Source organism: Pelophylax lessonae (assembly GCF_965119305.1).
Source record: "Pelophylax lessonae genome assembly, chromosome: 3".
Lineage (NCBI taxonomy): Eukaryota > Metazoa > Chordata > Amphibia > Anura > Ranidae > Pelophylax > Pelophylax lessonae.
In genome coordinates, this window is record NC_138770.1 from 185813538 (window position 1) to 185831116 (window position 17579).

General features: G+C 44.7%; 1 protein-coding gene across 1 annotated transcript in view; it reads left to right on the forward strand.

Moving 5' to 3' along the window:
* Positions 1–17579, forward strand: part of RASA2 (RAS p21 protein activator 2) — a 451771-nt gene that overhangs the window by 136005 nt on the left and 298187 nt on the right. The window contains exon 4 of the mRNA XM_082249978.1: positions 13666–13760. Within this exon, the coding sequence (XP_082106104.1) occupies positions 13666–13760 (95 nt within the window). The remainder of the gene's footprint in view (positions 1–13665; positions 13761–17579) is intronic.

A 17579-nucleotide genomic window follows, 5' to 3' on the forward strand; every position in this document is an offset into this window, starting at 1 on the left:
GTTACCAGCTTTTTTTGCCTTCATAGGAGTGAATCCTATCCAGATTCAGGACTGGCTGACCACACCACTCCGCACAGAAGGAAGACAGAGGGAAGAGACATCTCATAGAGATCATAACAACCATCCTCAAAGGCAACAGGTGGAACCCCAAGCGGAGCTGGCGGATGGGTCGCGTGAGTCATAACTTTAATCCGATAAACTATACCTTTTGCAAAAGTATCACACTGTTTATCGTAACTATGGAACCCGAGACTATCATGAGTAAAGCAAGTCTTTGGAATCGGGGGGAGTGGGGTGGAATGGAGGTGAGGAGATTTTAAGTCAGTTTGTTGCCCTTGGATATGGAACTAGACTGATATGAGGGGCTGATAACTGATAAGATTAACAGGACTTGAAGAATACTGCCATCGCGGGAGGGAGGGGAGAAGGATGAAGAGGACACTTCAAGGTGGGACAGCATCAGTGAAAAGTTAAATGTAGAAGAGGGGGAGTTGTCTGATGATCGGACTGTATGTGATCTGGGGGGGGGGGGGGGAGGGAGAGATTGGGACGGGGAAGTTTGGTGCTGCTGGGGGTTGGCAGAGACTGGGGACGGGCATGGGGAGATGGTCGGGGACTGTGGTGTTGATTTGCTGGGACTGGGGGGTGCGGAGCCTGGTGCAGGTGCGCATGGTGGCCAGTCGGCTTCTAACTTCAGCCTTTTTTAATTAAGAAAAATAAAACTGGAGGCTGATTGGTTTCTGTGCGGGGCTGGGCCGGGTTTCTCGCCCTCCGGTTTTGGTGGGTCGGCTCCGATGGCATGTTATAGAATATGGTCAGAGGCTGTATATATGCTATATAGAGTTGTTGTAGACTGGGGAGATGTTTCAGGAGAAATAAACTAAGAGCACCTTTTACATGCGATGAATAGAAAGCACTGCTATTGCAGGACAGAGGGGAAAAACAGACTGCTGGCCTTAAGGGCCGTATAAGTGTCAGGGGGCAGCAGGTTGGGCACCAGGGGTCTAGAGCAACTATTCAGATTTTTATTTATTTTTTTTTTTTTTTTTTTTTTTTTTTTTTTTTTTTTTTTTTTTTTTTTTAGAACACCTATCTCTCATTCCCACTGAGCGGGGCGGAGCGCAATTTTTGCAGTTTCCGCTGCCGAGAGATGTATACCCTGATTCCGAGCTGTGCTAAGCCGCTTTTTTTTTTTTTTTTTTTTTTTTTTTTTTTTTTTTTTTTGGGGCCCATTTGTTGGGGTACCGGGTGCATTGGTATCGTGCCAGCGGGGCGGGGCTGCACTGTTGGGCTGGGGTGCTGTTGGCGGTGGAGGGGCAGGCCTGATCAGGGTGTACAGTTCCGGGCCGTAAAGCTCAGTGGAAACAAGGCATTGTAGCTGGACCTTCCAATTCTTTCCGACAGTTTTTATGTGGTAGTACTTATTAAAGGTAAGCTGGCCGCACACTGATTGGGATTCGACCGGTTCAGTGGTAATCGGCCGGATTTCCATCAGTGTATGGCTGTCCCCTTGGGACGGAGGATGGTCATTTGACCGGCTTCTGTAGGAGGGACATGTGGGAAAAAGTTTTTTTTTTTTTTTTTTTTTTTTTTTTTTTTTTTTTTTTTTTTTTTTTCTCTGATCAGCAACTGCAGACACTGATCTGCGCATTCTGACAGCGCCGAGTCCTGCTGTCTATTCACAGTTGGGGGGGATGCCTTCATTTAGCTCGCTTGGGTGGATGGTGGAATCACTTTATTTGATTATTATATATATATATATACATTTTTTTTTTTTTTTTTCTTTAACTGTTTATGGGTGTTATTTTCAGTAGGGTTAAATAGGCATTGGAAGGTTGTATTTCTGGAACTGCACTTTTCTGTGACTTACAAAGTATCACATTCGTGAAAACAATTGAAAGGGCAAGTGGCTGCAGAAAGGAACATGTTGTTCATAAATGCAGCCTAAACCTGAAAAAGTAATGTTAGAAGCAGAATGGGTTTTTTCTGAGCTTACTTCCTTGTTTGTGTTGATTCCTGTTCTCTATTTGAGTAAGAATGCACAATATACTTTTATTTTGGAGAGCATGAATCAAATACAGACCTCTGAGGGTGCATGGACATTTCTGATATTGGGTCATCGAGGCTGTCCATCATACCCACTGACCAAGTAGCCAGGACCTGGAGCAGGAGGGTGTATGACTAAGCAGCAGTGTTAAGGCTTAGAAATTACTAGGGCGAGACCTTTGTTAAAAGTATAAATAGCCCAGATAGATTAACAGAATGTAAAAAGGGAGTCTTTATAAAGAAAAAGACATAACTATACAATTTTTAATTCTTACTAGGGTTATGCAATGCCCCACTCTGACCTTCCTCACCATCATTCTCTTTGATTCCCCTTCTGGGCCCCGTCACCCAATCCCCCCCCCCCCCCTTTTCCCTTTCCCCCTTTTTTTTTTTTTTTTTTTTTTTTTTTTTTTTTTTTCTCTCTCCTCTTTCCATCATCCTGTTGGTCCCACTCCCCACAAAGACAGGGGATGAAAGCGCACAGGGTAAAATGTTGATGATAAATAAGATGGTAATAGCAATAAGAAAAATAAAATATAGATTTAACGCATATTTTGTTTAAAAACCCCGAAAGGGGAAAGTCGGGTCGGGGGGGGGGGGGAGGGACCGGAGACTCCTCAGTGGCCGTCTTCAACCATCGCTCCCTTGAGGCACGCGTCCGGATTAAAGGTCTTTGACCAGCGGATGCCTAAAACGCCTCATTTTTGGGGAAAAGAGAGGGAGAGGGAATTATTTTTCTCTTCTTTTTTCTTATCCCCCTTGTTTTTTCTTTTGCTTCTGTTTTTTCTTTTTTTTTCTTTTTTTTTTTTTTTTTTTTTTTTTTTTTCTTTTTTTTTTTTTTTTTTTTTTTTTCTCTTTCTCCTCACCTTTTTTGTTAACTTATTTTTTCCTTTATTCCTAATTGTTTAAATCCACAACATGGATACCATAAGAATTTGTTCATTAAATGCTAAGGGGTTAAATATCCCAGAGAAGCGAAGGATGTTGTTTTCAGATTTAAAAAGTTCACACATTGACATAGCATATATACAAGAGACCCACTTTAAAGAAGTGAGAACACCACTACTCAGAAATAGGTTCTACCCTTTGATTTACCACTCTACTAGCTTGAATAGTAGAACCAAGGGAGTGTCTATAATGATATCTGGACAAGTGCCGTGGACATGTTCCCAAGTTAATGCAGATCCAGAAGGTAGATTCCTTTTTTTAAAAGGAAATATAGGAAATGTTAAAGTGACCTTGGCCTCCATATATGCCCCGAATAGCCAACAAGACATCTTTCTGACAAGAAGCTTGGAACTACTTCAAGAGTTTAAGGAAGGTCAATTGATCTTGGGAGGGGATTTAAATCTGCCTCTGATTCCATCAGAGGACACCTCATCAGGTACCTCCTCAGTGCCACCTAGAATCAGGAAAAAGATTGCGACACAACTATACAGGGCACAATTGATCGATATATGGCGGTTATTACATGCGGGGGAGAAGGATTTTACATACTTCTCACCTCCATTTGCAGTATACTCCAGGTTAGATTACTTTCTCATTCCACATGCACAATTACATTCAGTACAGTCGGTGGAGATAGGGTCCATAACATGGTCAGATCACGCACCATTGACACTCATATATAAATTACAAGAGACCCCACTTACTAGGTCACAGACATGGTCCATGAATACGAGTCTTCTACAAGATGAAACCGTGGTTACAGAGATAGAAAGAGAACTTCAATCATATTTCCACACAAACGTAGATGGGGAGACAGGTATGGGAGTAATATGGGAGGCCCATAAGGCTGTGATCAGGGGAATTCTTATCAAGCATGGTGCACGGCTAAAGAAACTCCGGACACAGCAGATGACACGACTCCTTCAAACATTACATGATTTGGAATCAAGACACAAACACGCCCCCAATGATGAAAGATTGAAGGAATTAACCATTATACGTAGACAAGTAGTAGATCTTATGCAATATAAAGCTAAAGTTGCACTCCAGAGAGGCCGCAAGGCAGTATATGAATCGGGAGATAAATGTGGGAGGATGTTAGCACGCACCATAGGAGACACAAGAAAGAGGGCCTATATCCCAAAACTTATAACTTCAACAGGTCAAAAAATTGAAAAACCCGAGGACATAGTAAAAGAATTCCGAAATTACTACCGGTCACTTTATAATCTGAAAGAACAGCCTGTGACCTCAGAGGAGATGGTTAATTACCTCACCAAGTCTGGTATGCCCAGTCTGCCGGAAGAGGCGAGGGAAGATTTGTCAGCCAAAATATCACTAGGGGAACTGCAGATAGCAATTAAAAATACTAAGGCAGGGAAAGCGCCAGGGCCAGACGGATTACCAATATATTATTACAAGACCTTTTTTTCAATCTTAGGCCAACGGATGATTGATCTGTTTAATGAATCGAGTTTAAACTCACCTTTACACAGAGATATGTTACGTGCACATATATCGGTACTCCCAAAAGAAGGAAAAGATCCAACAGCATGCCCCAGTTACAGGCCTATATCATTACTCAACGTTGATCTGAAACTTTTTTCAAAAATTATTGCCACCAGATTACAAAATTACCTACCTTCTTTGATACATTTGGACCAGGTGGGCTTTGTACCCACCCGAGAGGCACGGGACAACACGGTGAAGGCTTTAAATCTTCTGCATCTGGCACACGAATCTAAACAGGCAAGTGCCTTCGTGGGAACGGACGCAGAAAAAGCCTTCGACCGGGTAAGCTGGAAGTTCATGTTTAATGTATTGCAATACATAGGGGTTGGTCATAGGATGAGAGACTGGATATTACAACTGTACTCCGCCCCTACAGCCCGGGTTAAGGCGAACGGGGTATTGTCGGAGGAGTTCAGGATCTCAAATGGAACAAGACAGGGCTGCCCATTATCCCCTCTTTTATTTACGCTTACGTTAGAGCCCTTTCTTTGTACCATTCGGAATAATTCTGACATTAGTGGCATAATAACGGCAGGAACACAACAGAAGCTTTCAGCATATGCAGATGATATGTTATTTACTATTACTAAACCCTTAATTTCTCTCCCAAACCTATTACAGGAATTTCGTCATTATGGAGTATTATCAAATTTAAAGATTAACTTAAGCAAATCTGAGGCTATGGGAATAGGAACACCTCCATCACTCACAACATTATTGCATACAAACTTTAATTTAAAATGGACTAAGGTAGCTCTAAAATACCTGGGGACTCTGCTGCCCCCGGAACCTTCCCAGGTATATACACTTAATTTTCCACCACTATTGAGTAAGATCTCCGACCAATTGCGAAGATGGCAAACGGGACTGAGTTCCTGGTTTGGAAGGTGCAATATACTTAAAATGACGATTCTACCAAAGTTCCTGTATTTGCTTCAGGCTTTGCCCATTTCTATCCCATCTGGATACTTTAGACAGATACAGATAGCATTCTCAAGATTTATTTGGGCCAAGCGGAGACCAAGAATACAGAAACTTCTACTCGCTTTGCCTAAAGAAAAGGGAGGATTAGCTGTACCAGATCTCTTAAAATATTATCAGGCAGCACATTTGAGCAGATTTATAGATTGGTGCCATCACACAGAGATCAAAATTTGGCCTAATATAGAACAGGCGCAATGTGAAATACCATTGAATAGATCTCCATGGTGTATGGGTACATTGCCTCGAGATATGATGCGACACCCAACAGTGGGGACAACAATTCGGATATGTGCTAAACTTTTCAATAAATTAGCTCTTTCTACAAAATACTCGCCATTAACACCTATATTGGGAAACCCAAAGTTTACCCCAGGCTATCAGGATAGCTATTTTTGTAGCTTGAAGAGGGCGGGGATATTCCAGGCTGCTCATTTTATAGAGTCAGGAGCCTGGGTATCAGTAAATACTTTGATTACTCAAGGAGGGAGGTACGGATTAGATCATTGGAGGGCACTCCAATTGACACACTTCTTACAATCATTACCCCTCCCTAAAGAGTTTGATAAAACACCTACCCTCTTTGAGAATATGTGTTTACAAACAGGTACGATATCACACGTACTTTCAAAGACTTACTCACTGATAGTCACACCAAATGCAGAATACAGACCCCAATATATTAACAAATGGGAGAAAGAATTGAATCATAAATTTTCAACTAAACAATTACAACATATAATAAAATTCACGTTCAAATCTTCCATCTGTACACGAACGCAGGAGACAAATTATAAATTATTATCTAGATGGTATTATACGCCGACACGTCTCCATGCAATCTCGCCACAGACGTCGGAAAAATGTTGGAGATGTCAGGAAGAAAAAGGGACCTTATTACACATTTTTTGGAAATGCCCCAGGTTGGAGGGGTTCTGGAGACAAATAAGAGAAGTAGCACAGAGATTTATTGAACAAATAATACCAGACGATCCAATATTTATGCTTTTTCATGCGCCGGATATATCAGGTAGACAATACAAACGATCAATTTTACGCCATTTATTGGACTCGGCCAAGGCGTGCATTCCATTGAGATGGCGAGATCCTAATCCCCCGACCATTAAGATGTGGAGGGATAAAGTGGAGGAAATTAACAAATTCGAAGACCTGATTTTCTCAACACAAGACGGGCATGAGCAATATATTAAAAAATGGGCATTGTGGAACCAGTTTATAGCATCAGATGATGGGAAGGCCATGCTTGGGGACTTTTAAAAGGGATCATGGGGGTAAGTGGAATCTCCTGTTCTCTCCTATCCCTTCCCCCCCTCCCCCGGTGGGGTCGTTTTTTTTTTTTTTTTTTTTTTTTTTTTTTTTTTTTCTCTCCTTTACCTAGGAGAGAAGGGAAGGAGGTATTGATGGATTTTACGCACAGGTTCACAAATAAGATTTCGTGGGGACGAACATGACACTGAAAGGGATTGTAGTAATAAAACAATCCGAGAAAGTCACTAGTAGAGCACTAAGACAATAGGGGGAAGACGTCAGTAAAGTAAAAGGGCACACATAAATAGACTTAGGATACACAGAACAGAATATAATATATAAAAGAGGGAGGAGAAAGAAAGAAAGGGGAATAGGACTATCACGACAAAAGCACGAAGAGAACACACAAGGGAAAGGGAGGGAAGGAAGGGAAACCACCCCCCCCCCCTCTTTTTTTTATTTTTTTTTTCTCTTTTCAGATCACGACACTGAAAGGGATGGTATCATTTAAACACAACTAAGTTAATCACTAGAAGGCACGACACTTAAGGGCACTGAGATTATAGGGGAGAGATGTTAGGAAGGGGAAAAAGGGAACACATACATACACATGGATATAGGGGTGGGGAGAGGGGGAGGGGGAGAAATCCCCCTTCGCCCCCCCTTTCCCCCCTTTTTTTTTTTTTTTCTCCTTTTGGGGGAAGGGAGGGGAGAAGGAGAATACCGCTGATGGAATGCTTTAGAGGCCCTTTAGTATCAAGGTACATGGGAGTGGACGGAGGAGGGATGGGGGTCCTACTTCTTGCTCCTGCTTGATGTCTGAGCATCTTGAAGAGGGGTCGAGTGGGCGGGCATTGGATAAAGGAGGGAAGAGAGAGAGGCTCGGAAGAACGGGGTGATGTCTGTATTAGGTGAGATGGAGTCAGAGATTTTCTGGGTGGTGGTGTTCTCATCTTGGAAGGATAAATGAGTGATGAACGAAAATATAAATGTGTAAACAGTTGTGGAAAATTATCTTGTCCCCCCTGCTTTTTTTTTTTTTTTTTTTTTTTTTTTTTTTTTCTTTCTTTTCTTTCTTTCTTTTCTTTCTTTTTTTTCTCTTTCTCTTCTTTAGAACTTATTAGGAATATAAAAAAAGAAAAATTTTCTTATTTGAGACATCGGAGAATACTGATGGAGAGTATAAATAAGTTCAAGTTAAATATGAAAAACGTTTTTCTTAGTTTGTTTATGTATTTATGGAAAGTATACGTTTGTACTGTATAACCGGAAAATATGAATAATGTTGTGAAGTTTCTCCTTTGTTCCATTTATTATAATAAATAAATAAAATTTAAAAAAAAAAAAAAAAGAATACAGTATACATTGAGGATGAACATTTCGCAGAAGAACGTCATATAACAACCATGAAATGGGTAACAATAAGATTGGATAAAAGGTGGCCTTGTTGCCTCGTCAAAAATATAGAGGTCAACCACAAGATGCGGGAGTGATCAAGATCGCGATGTGTTGATGAAGTCTTAAGAGTAACTGAGGAAAGAGACCCAGCCTCAATAGTTATACAAAGCAGATAGAGTAATACTGGAGGCAATGCGGCGCCCTTGGGAATTTTTCCTTGCTGTTCCCACTCCTCATGTTTGACACTGCTTTGGGAAGTCCCAATGGTCAAGAAGATAAGGTGCTGTGTCTGTCAATGAACGAAAGAGAAAATGGGATTTTTGACTTGCCGTAAAATCCATTTCTCTGATGTTCATTGACGGACATAGCACCCACCCCTCTATGGAGTTGTAATACCTCTGCACTGCTTGTAACAAAACTAAGTACCTATAGCAGAGAGGGGCGTAGTCAAGCTTTTTCCTGCTTAGTCTCCTACTCCTGTAGGGGGCAGTAAAACCCAATGGTCAAGAAGATAAGCAGCTTTGTCCGTCAATGAACGCCAGAGAAATGGTATTTAAAGTTAGGCAAAAATGCAATTTTTACGTCGGTACAGTGACATTAAATACTGGTGTTCTAGCAGGTTTCTTACAGGACGGGCGGTCCTCTTTCACATAAGTGGTCCTGGTTGTTTTCCCCACTTACCGGAGCCGTCAGTAGCAGGGAAAAACAATCCGGTCCGTCCATGTCCCAGGCAGGAAGTAGTGTGAGAGCAAGATGGCCCCCACTTGACTATATGGCCTTCCTCCCAACGGCCTCAAAGGGCCCATTTTTTTTCACGCTGAGAAAAATACTTTCTTTTTTTTGGGGTTTTAAGTGTAGATGTGAGCTCTGAGGTCTTTTTGACCCCAGATCTCACATTAAAAAGGACCTATCCTGCTTATTTCTATTACAAGGGATGTTTACATTCCTTGTAATTAGAAATAAAAGATTTAAAAAAAAAAATTTTTTTTAGAGGGACAGTGTAAAAATAAAAGTTAAAAATAAAAGTTAAAAATAAGAAAACAAAAATTTAAAGCGTCCCTCCAAGCTCGCTCACAGAAGCGATCGCATACGCAATCATGCCCACATATGTAAATGGGTGTTCAAACCACACATATGAGGTATCACCGTGATCATTCAGAGCGAGAGCAATAATTCTAGACCTCCTCTGTAACTCTAAACTGGTAACCTGTAGAAATTTTCAAAGTGTCGTCTGTGGAGATTTTTAAGTACCAATGTTTGTCGCCATTCCATGAGCGTGCGCAATTTTGAAGCATGACATGTTTGGTATCTACTCGGCGTAACATCTTTCACATTATAGAAAAAAATTGGCCTAACTTTACTGTTTTCTAATTTTTACTGTTTTCCAAAAAAATTGCGTTTGTAAGACTGCCGCGCAAGTACGGTGTGACATAGTATTGCAACGATCTCCATTTTATTCTCTAGGGTCTCTGCTAATAAAAATATGTATTTAATGTTTTGGGCTTCTAAGTAATTATTTTTTTAGCAAAAAATACTGATTTTAACTTGTAAATAACAAGTGTCAGAAATAGTCCACTTCCGGACCGCCCACCGTGTATTTGCGTCCGTACTTTGATGTTTCTACGCGGCCAGAGATCCTCTTTCACATAAAAGTGGTCCCAGCGGCGGATTCGCCGTGGGATCACTTTTATGGGAGATGGAAGAGGTGCCAACCCCTTCCCGCAGCTTCCTGGTAGTTTCCCCTGCTTACCTGAGCCGTCGGTAGCAGGGAAAGCGATCCGGTCCATTCTAATCCCAGGCACAAAGTCAAATGAGGGCAACATGGCCCACACTCGACTCTATGGCCTTGGAGGACCAGAGCGACGTCATACGTCGCTTCTGCCCAACAGCCTTAAAGGGCCCATATTTTTTTTTTTTTTTTTTAAATTGTGCTTTTAAGTGTAGATGTGAGATATGAGGTATTTTTGACCTCAGGTCTTACATTAAAGAGGACCTATCCTGCTTATTTCTATTACAAGGGATGTTTACATTCCTTGTAATAAGAATAAAAGTGATCACATTTTTGATTATTTTTTTTTTTTTTTTTTTTAAAGGGACAGTGTAAAAATAAAAGGTAAAATAAATAAAAAAAAAAAATGAAAGCACTCCGTCCCTTCGAGCTCACGTGCAGAAGCCAACTCATATGCAAGTCGGGCCACAAGCAGTGTTCAAACCACTAATGGGATGTATCGCCACGATTGTTAGAGCGAAAGAAATAATTCCAGCCCTAGACCTCCTCTGTAACTCTAAACTGGTAACCTAAAGAGATTCTTTAAGCGTCGCCTATAGAGATTTTTTACTACCAATGTTTGTTGCCATTCCACGAGCATGCGCAATTTTGAAGCATGACATGTTGGATATCAATTTACTTAGTGTAACACATTCTCTTTCACATTACAGAAATAAATTGGGCTAACTTTTTCAGTTTTTTTGTTATTTTTTAATTCAAAAAAGTGTATTTCTCTTTCGTTCGTTCATTGACGGACACAGCGCTCCATAAATAACTAGTGGGTTATATTCCCTCCTCCAGAAGTAGGACTAGGCAGAACAAAAACCACCTGACTATGCCCATGGGCCGTCCTCAGCTTGTTATATAACCCTCCTCTCTGCTCTAGGTAATCAGTTTTGATCTGTCTAGTCAGGAGTAAGGACCTAGGCTCCTGGCTGGGATCTCTGGTCCTAGCAATTTTCTCCTTCCTTCCTTACATCTTTTTTGTTTTTTCTCTCGGGAGATCTACAATTGGGCAACAGGCTGGATAATCTAGATCCGGTGGTCCCCCCCACCCAGCCCAGCCAGCGAGTGCGTGCAGACCGCAGCTATGCGCTAGGTTGGCTGCGACATAGCCTCACGGACAGAGGCTGGACCTCGAGTTAAACGTCTCGCAGGGTCGCATACGACCAGGCTTAGGTCTGAGTCGCAGCGGGCCCCTTGGCCAACAGCTCCCCTACTTCAGTGGCGAGGAGCTCTGTCTGAATTTTTACCCACACCATGGAAGGGTAATTACAGTCCCCCCCCCCCTCCACTTTTGGTGGTTTTCTTTGGGTGGACGCGGAAAACCTCCAGGGATGGTCAGACCTGCCTGCAGGTTCCCTCCTCCCATCTTTAAATCCCTCACTAAGCTGGGCTTCCCCCACTCCCATTTCCACCCTTGTCTGGACCTAGAGTCTGGTGGGGGTCCCAGGGCAGAGAATGCAGCAGAGACCCCAGGGGGCTCCCCCGCTATCCCCACTCTTTAAGGGTCCTGGGATAGTGTGTGTCCCGCCCTAGTAGTTTGGAGTGGTCACAGTGTAGAAGACCCCTTGGTGCATGCCCTGCTGTTTGCAGTGTGGGTATAGTGCAGAGGAGTCCCAGTGCAGAGACCTTTACAGAGTGCACAGCAGAGTCTCCCCTAAACATGTGTCCTAGCTTCTGGGGAGGTCCCATTGCAGAAGGTGCAGGGAAGATCCTGGCAGCATTATTCAGTGTTTGTAGCTGATGGTGCCCATTTTCCCTTAGTCTGACTGCTCTCCAGTTGGCGGCCATGTTTGTGTAGTCAGATGCTGTCACGGGGGCCATTTTCCCTTAGTCTGGGGGATGCTAGAGACAACTGATGCCCAATCTCCGCCTCGTCCTCTTCCTCCTTAGTTTCCTCTTTCTGTGCCCGGGACATACAGTATGAACAGGGATGCTTTACAGTCGCTTGTTTTAATGGCTTAGCTATTAAAAGGAAGGTACTGAGGGATAGAGGTTTGTCTGAATCAGTGATCCCCCACTGTGGGGAGGGCAAGGAACTCGTCTTCCAGCAAGATATACCATTGTACGCGGAAAGCGTACATTTCTTGATGTGAGTCGATTGGCACTCGATCCTTTTCTGTGGCTCAGGTCTTAACCTCTCCAACAGGGTTGATCAGAAGTTGGCCTTGAGTACCATCAAGGCCGCCAAGGTGTCTGCCTTAGCCATCTTCTTTCAGTGACCCTCCCCCTTCATTCAGGGGGTTTGACATGTGACTCCACCTGTACAATCTCTTTTGCCGCCATGGGATTTAAATTTTAGTACTTTTGGTTCTCCGGAAACCTCCATTTGAAAATATTTGGGAGATTCTCTTGCCTACGTTATCCAAGAAGGTGACATTCTTGGTGACTATTACCTCGGCCCGCAGGGTATCCGAATTGGCGGCATTATCCTGTCACAGTCCCTATTTTGTGATCCAATAGGATAAAGTGGTTCTTCTTCCCTGTCCATCATTCCAACCCAAAGTTGTCTGACTTCCATATGAATAAGGACATTGTGTTGCCTTCCTTGTGTGCCAAGCCGGCTCATCCCAAGGAATTTATTTTGCATACCTTGGATGTGGTTTACGTGATTTGGTGTATCAGGCAGCTACTGAGTCTTTTCAAAGGTCAGATTTTGTTTTTTGTTACGGACGGATCAAGAAAAGGACTGGCTGCTTCCATTAAAGGTCCGGTTACCACCCTTCCCTGTCATGTCGCATTCTACTCGGGCACTGAGTGCTTCTTGGGCCTTCTGTCATCAGGTCTCAATATCGCAAGTCTGCAAGGCGGCAACATGGTCTTCCGTGCATACCTTTACAAAATTCTCTAAGGTACATACTTTGGCATCTGCGGATACTTCTTTTGCCCATAAAGTTTTACAGGCTGCTGTTTAAGCGGGGCTGTTCCCTCTTGAGGGGTGTTTTTTTTTTTTTTAAACCTTTATTTTACAGACGGGCTTCTATGACCTGGTTAAGGCTCCGGTGTCCTGGTTAAGGGCTCTTATGTTTAGCATTTGGGTTATTTTCCCCACCCCTCATTTTTCTTTTGCCACTGCATTTGGACGTCCCACTAATTATGATTTATGGAGCGCTGTGTCCGTCAATGAACAAAAGTGAAAATTTGGATTTTTGTACTTACCGTAAAATCCATTTCTCGGAGTTCATCAACAGACACAGCACCACCCCTCTATGGGGTTCTGATACTTCTAATACTGCTTGCTACTAAATTGATTACCTAGGGCAGAGAGTGGGGTTGTATACCAACTGAGGACGGCCCATGGGTGTAGCCAGATGTTTTTTGTTCTGCCCAGTCCTACTCCTGGAGGAGGCAATATAACCCACTAGTTTTGATTTATGGAGCGCTGTGTCCATCAAACTCAGAGAAATGGATTTTACGGTAAGTACAAAAATCCAATTTATTTCCAAAAAAATTGCGTTCGTAAGACCGCTGCGCAAATCCGGTGTGACATAAATTTTTTCAACAAACTCCATTTTATTTTCTAGGGTCTCTGCTAAAAAACAAAATATATGTTTGGGGCTTCCAAGTAATTTTCTAGTAGAAAATACTGATTTTAACTTGTAAACAAGTGTCAAAAATAGGCCTGGTCCTTAAGTGGTTAAAATGGTGTTTCAGTCTAGTATGATGGTTCAGTAAACGGAGTTGTCATGCTTTCTCTAGTTTGTTCCATGCTAGGTTACAGATTTTGTTTTTCTCCACAGGAAAGGTTGCCATTAAAAAAGATGACTTGTTCACATACAGTGGTAAAGAGCCCTGGTTTCCACTTCAGCCAATTGATTCCAACTCTGAAGTTCAGGTAATCCTCCTCTTCCTCCACCATGGTTAAATGTAATTTCTCTATCGTTCATTGCCGGACGTAGACTCTGATCTTCATATCAGTAAGGTTATGCTGCCCCCTACGGGAGTAGGACATTAGGCAGAAAAAAGTTCTGGCTACGCCTATGGGCAGTCCCAGGGGGTATACCCTCTCTCTTCCTGCTATAGGGATGTCCGTTTTAATCTGCCTAGTCAGGAGTAAGGACCTAGTTCCTTGCTTGGATCTCTGGTCCTGGCAAAGTTTTTTTTTTTTTTTTTTTTTTCTAGATACATTTTTTTTAGTTAGCTTTTTCTCCGTATTTTTTCCTGTGAGATCTACAAGCAACTATGCTGCATCTGGGTGACGGGCTGGATGTATAAATCCAGTGGTCACCCCAGCCGGGCAATGAGCACGCACAGACCTTGGCTGCCTCCCCTCCCCCCTCACTACTGGGGATATTGAGACGTGGGTGACTACTCCTGGGGGCTGAGTCTGAGTTTTCAGGCTGCAGGTGGGGGCAGGGGGGTGCGCCGCTGTCGAGCGATCATGCGGGTGGGGGGGGGGTTCTACCTGTCACTCCAGGGTCCACCTTTCAAACGATTCCGTTCAGGAGGCCTGGAGGGGGGGGGTCCTCAGTAGCAAAGCAGGCCGTGCAGGGCCGCTATTTTCTTGTAACCCATATGCTCTGTATGAAGTGGCGGCCATCTTGGTACACCCGGCACCAATTTTCTGTGGATTTTTCTGATCGAGAATCACTGAATGGGAGTTCCTGGAGGCATTTTTGTGGGTGGAGACCCTCCCTATACCCTGTGCTGATCTTCTGATCTTTCTTTCTGGATCAAGATCGCTGCTGACACGTGCTGTGCAGACGTTCTGGCTCTCCTGGTGCATCTTGAAGGCGGAGTATGTGGCCCACAATATGTACTCCCTGGTGGGGTCTGCCCTCAGACCAGTGTTTGCGGTTGCCCTGGTCTCGCAAACATTGACTGAATGGGCTAAGTTACTACGCCGTGACCTGGAGGGGAAATATCTTTCTCCTGCCTTTTGAGGAGCTGTTGGACCAGTTGGTGCAGGGGCTGCAATTTGTTTGCGATGCCGCGCTGGATACTGCACCCATATTGGGCCGACTGTCGGTTTTCGGCAGTGGTCCTCCGGCATATACTTTGGCTAAAGTGCTGGTCTGCGGATCAGACCTCCAAAGAAGGCCTTGACTTATCTGCCTTTTCAAGGAGATCGCCTGTTTGGGACTACCCTGGATGACATTATCAAAGGTCCCACAGGGGGTAAGAGTACCTCTCTCCCACAGGGGATAAGAGTACCTCTCTCCCACAGGCTAACAAGGGTAAGGATTCGCGTCGCAGTCGGGGGTCCCTCCTTTTCAGCTCACAAAAAGTTTTTTTTCGACCCTCAGGGTCAGTCGATAAGGCCCTTCAAGACTCCCTCGGGTGGGTCTAAGCGGCCCTGGTCTGGCAAATGCAAATCTAGTTTCTCCAGACCTGAGGACAAGGCCCCTTCAGCCTGAAGGTGCGCCCTCACCCGTATCTGGGGTGGGGGGACGTCTTTGCCGGTTTTCCAACCTGTGGCTCTCCCGGATACAAGATAAATGGGTTCAAGAGGTCATACAATCCGGTAACAAGATCGAGTTTTCATCTGTCCCGCCGGTGAGGTTTTTCCCTTCCATTGTGCGACTGTCCCCGTCTCGCTTGCAGGCTCTTTTGGGCAGTTCAGGACTCACTGGTACAACAGGGAGTAATAGTCCCGGTTCCATGTGCGAAACGTTTTCAGGGCTTTTATTCAAACCTCTTTACGGTCTCCAGGAAGAGGGCAAGGTGCGTCCAATCCTGGACCTTAAGGCATGGAATTGCTTTGTGCCAGTTGAAAAATTCAAGATGGAATCAGTTTGCACGGTGGTGGCTTCCCTACAGCTGGGGTTTTTTCTGGTCTCCGTAGACATCCCAATATGTGCAGGTCACACGCGGTTTTTCAGTTTTGCCGTGGGAGAGGATCACTCTGTGGTGTTACCCTTTGGGTCTCGCATCTGCTCCTTGGGTCTTCACAAGGTGTTGACTCCAGTCCTGGCGCTGTTGCGACAGCGGGGGGATATCGGTCCTGGGTTACCTGGACGATCTGCTTCTCCGTGCGGAGTCTCCCTCGGTGCTCTTTACAAATCTGGAGATCATGAGAACTCTGGAGGAGTTCGGGTAGATTCTGAACCTTCAGAAGTTGTCCCTGGTCCCTTCAATGAGACTGGACTATCTGGGCCTGACGTTGGACTCGTCCTCCGCCAGGGTATTTCTTCCTCCGGAAAAACTCCAGACTGCAGTTCAGCTGTTGCTGTCCAGCAAATGGTCGTCCCTTCGGAGAGTTTGAGAGTTCTGGGACTGATGGTGTCGTCCTTCGAGGCGAACCCCTTCGCTCAATTTCACACAAGGACCCTCCAGAAGGAAATCCTTCTCAAATGGAACAAAATCCAACTTCCTGGACAATCAGATCCAGCTGAGCCAGGTGACCAGGGGTCCCTGATTTGGTGGCTTCAGTCCCCGATGCTCAAGCAAGGGAAATCTTTCCTCCTTGTATATTGGACTATTGTCACCACGGATGCCAGTCTGTCCGGATGGGGAGGGGTTCTGGGCAGGTTTTCTGCTCAAGGAGTCTGGTCTCTGGAAGAGTCCAGGTTACCGATCAATGTTCTGGAGCTGAGAGCAATAAGGTTTTGCCTAGTCCACTGGACCGAGCACCTGTAGGGTTGTCCAGTGCGCACCTGTAGGGTTGTCCAGTGCGCATTCAATCAGACGATGCCACGGCCGTGGCTTATGTCAATCACCAAGGGGGTACCAAAAGTGCCTTTGCGGCCTTCGATGGGCGGAGCGCTTTGTTCCAGTTCTCTCCGCTGTTCACATTCCAGGAGTGGAAAATTGGCAGGCAGATTACCTCAGTCGACAGGCCTTGGATGTAGGGGAATGGTCTCTCCTTCCAGAGGTGTTCCTGCAGTTGTACCTTCAGTGGGGCCCTCCAGATGTAGATCTGTTGGCGTCTCGGATCAACAGGCAAGTGCAGAGGTTTGTGGCCCGCTCCCGGGACCCTCTGGCGGAAGCCGCAGACATGCTGGTGGCCCCGTGGGGTCAGTATCAGCTGATGTATGCCTTTCTTCCTCTCAAGTTGCTGCCAAGACTTCTTTGCAGGGTCGAGGCGGAAGGGATTCCGGTCATTCTGTGGCTCTGTACTGGCCTTGCCGAGCTTGGTACGCCGACCTGGTCAGGCTAGTCGCAGACGCTCCTTGGAGATTTCCTCTCAGGGAGGATCTACTGTCTCAGAGGCCAATCTTCCATCCTGCTTTACGGTCGCTGGCTTTGACGGCTTGGCTGCTGAAAGCCGGGTGCTGAAGGACAGAGGGTTGTCTGCTTCAGTGATCCCCACTTTGCTTAAAGCGAGGAAAGTGACTTCTAGGAAGATCTATAATCGTACGTGGAAATCGTATATTGTGTGGTGTGAGTCTCTTGGGGCTCCCCCTCGCTCTTACTCGGTGGCACAGATCTTGGCCTTCCTTCAACAAGGAGTTGATCAAAGGTTGACGTTGAGTACTATCAAGGGTCAGGTCTCGGCCTTGGCAATTTTCTTCCAATGGCCATTATCTACCCATTCCCTGGTGCGTAACTTGTTACTTCCGATGCGACCTCTGTTGCCACCTTGGGACCTTTAGTTTGGTCGCTCTTGGTTCTCCAGAAGCCTCCTTTTGAAAGTATTTGGGAGATTCCCCTGCTTACCTTATCCCAGAAGGTGGCCTTCCTGTTAGCTATCACTTCTGCGCGCAGGGTGTCA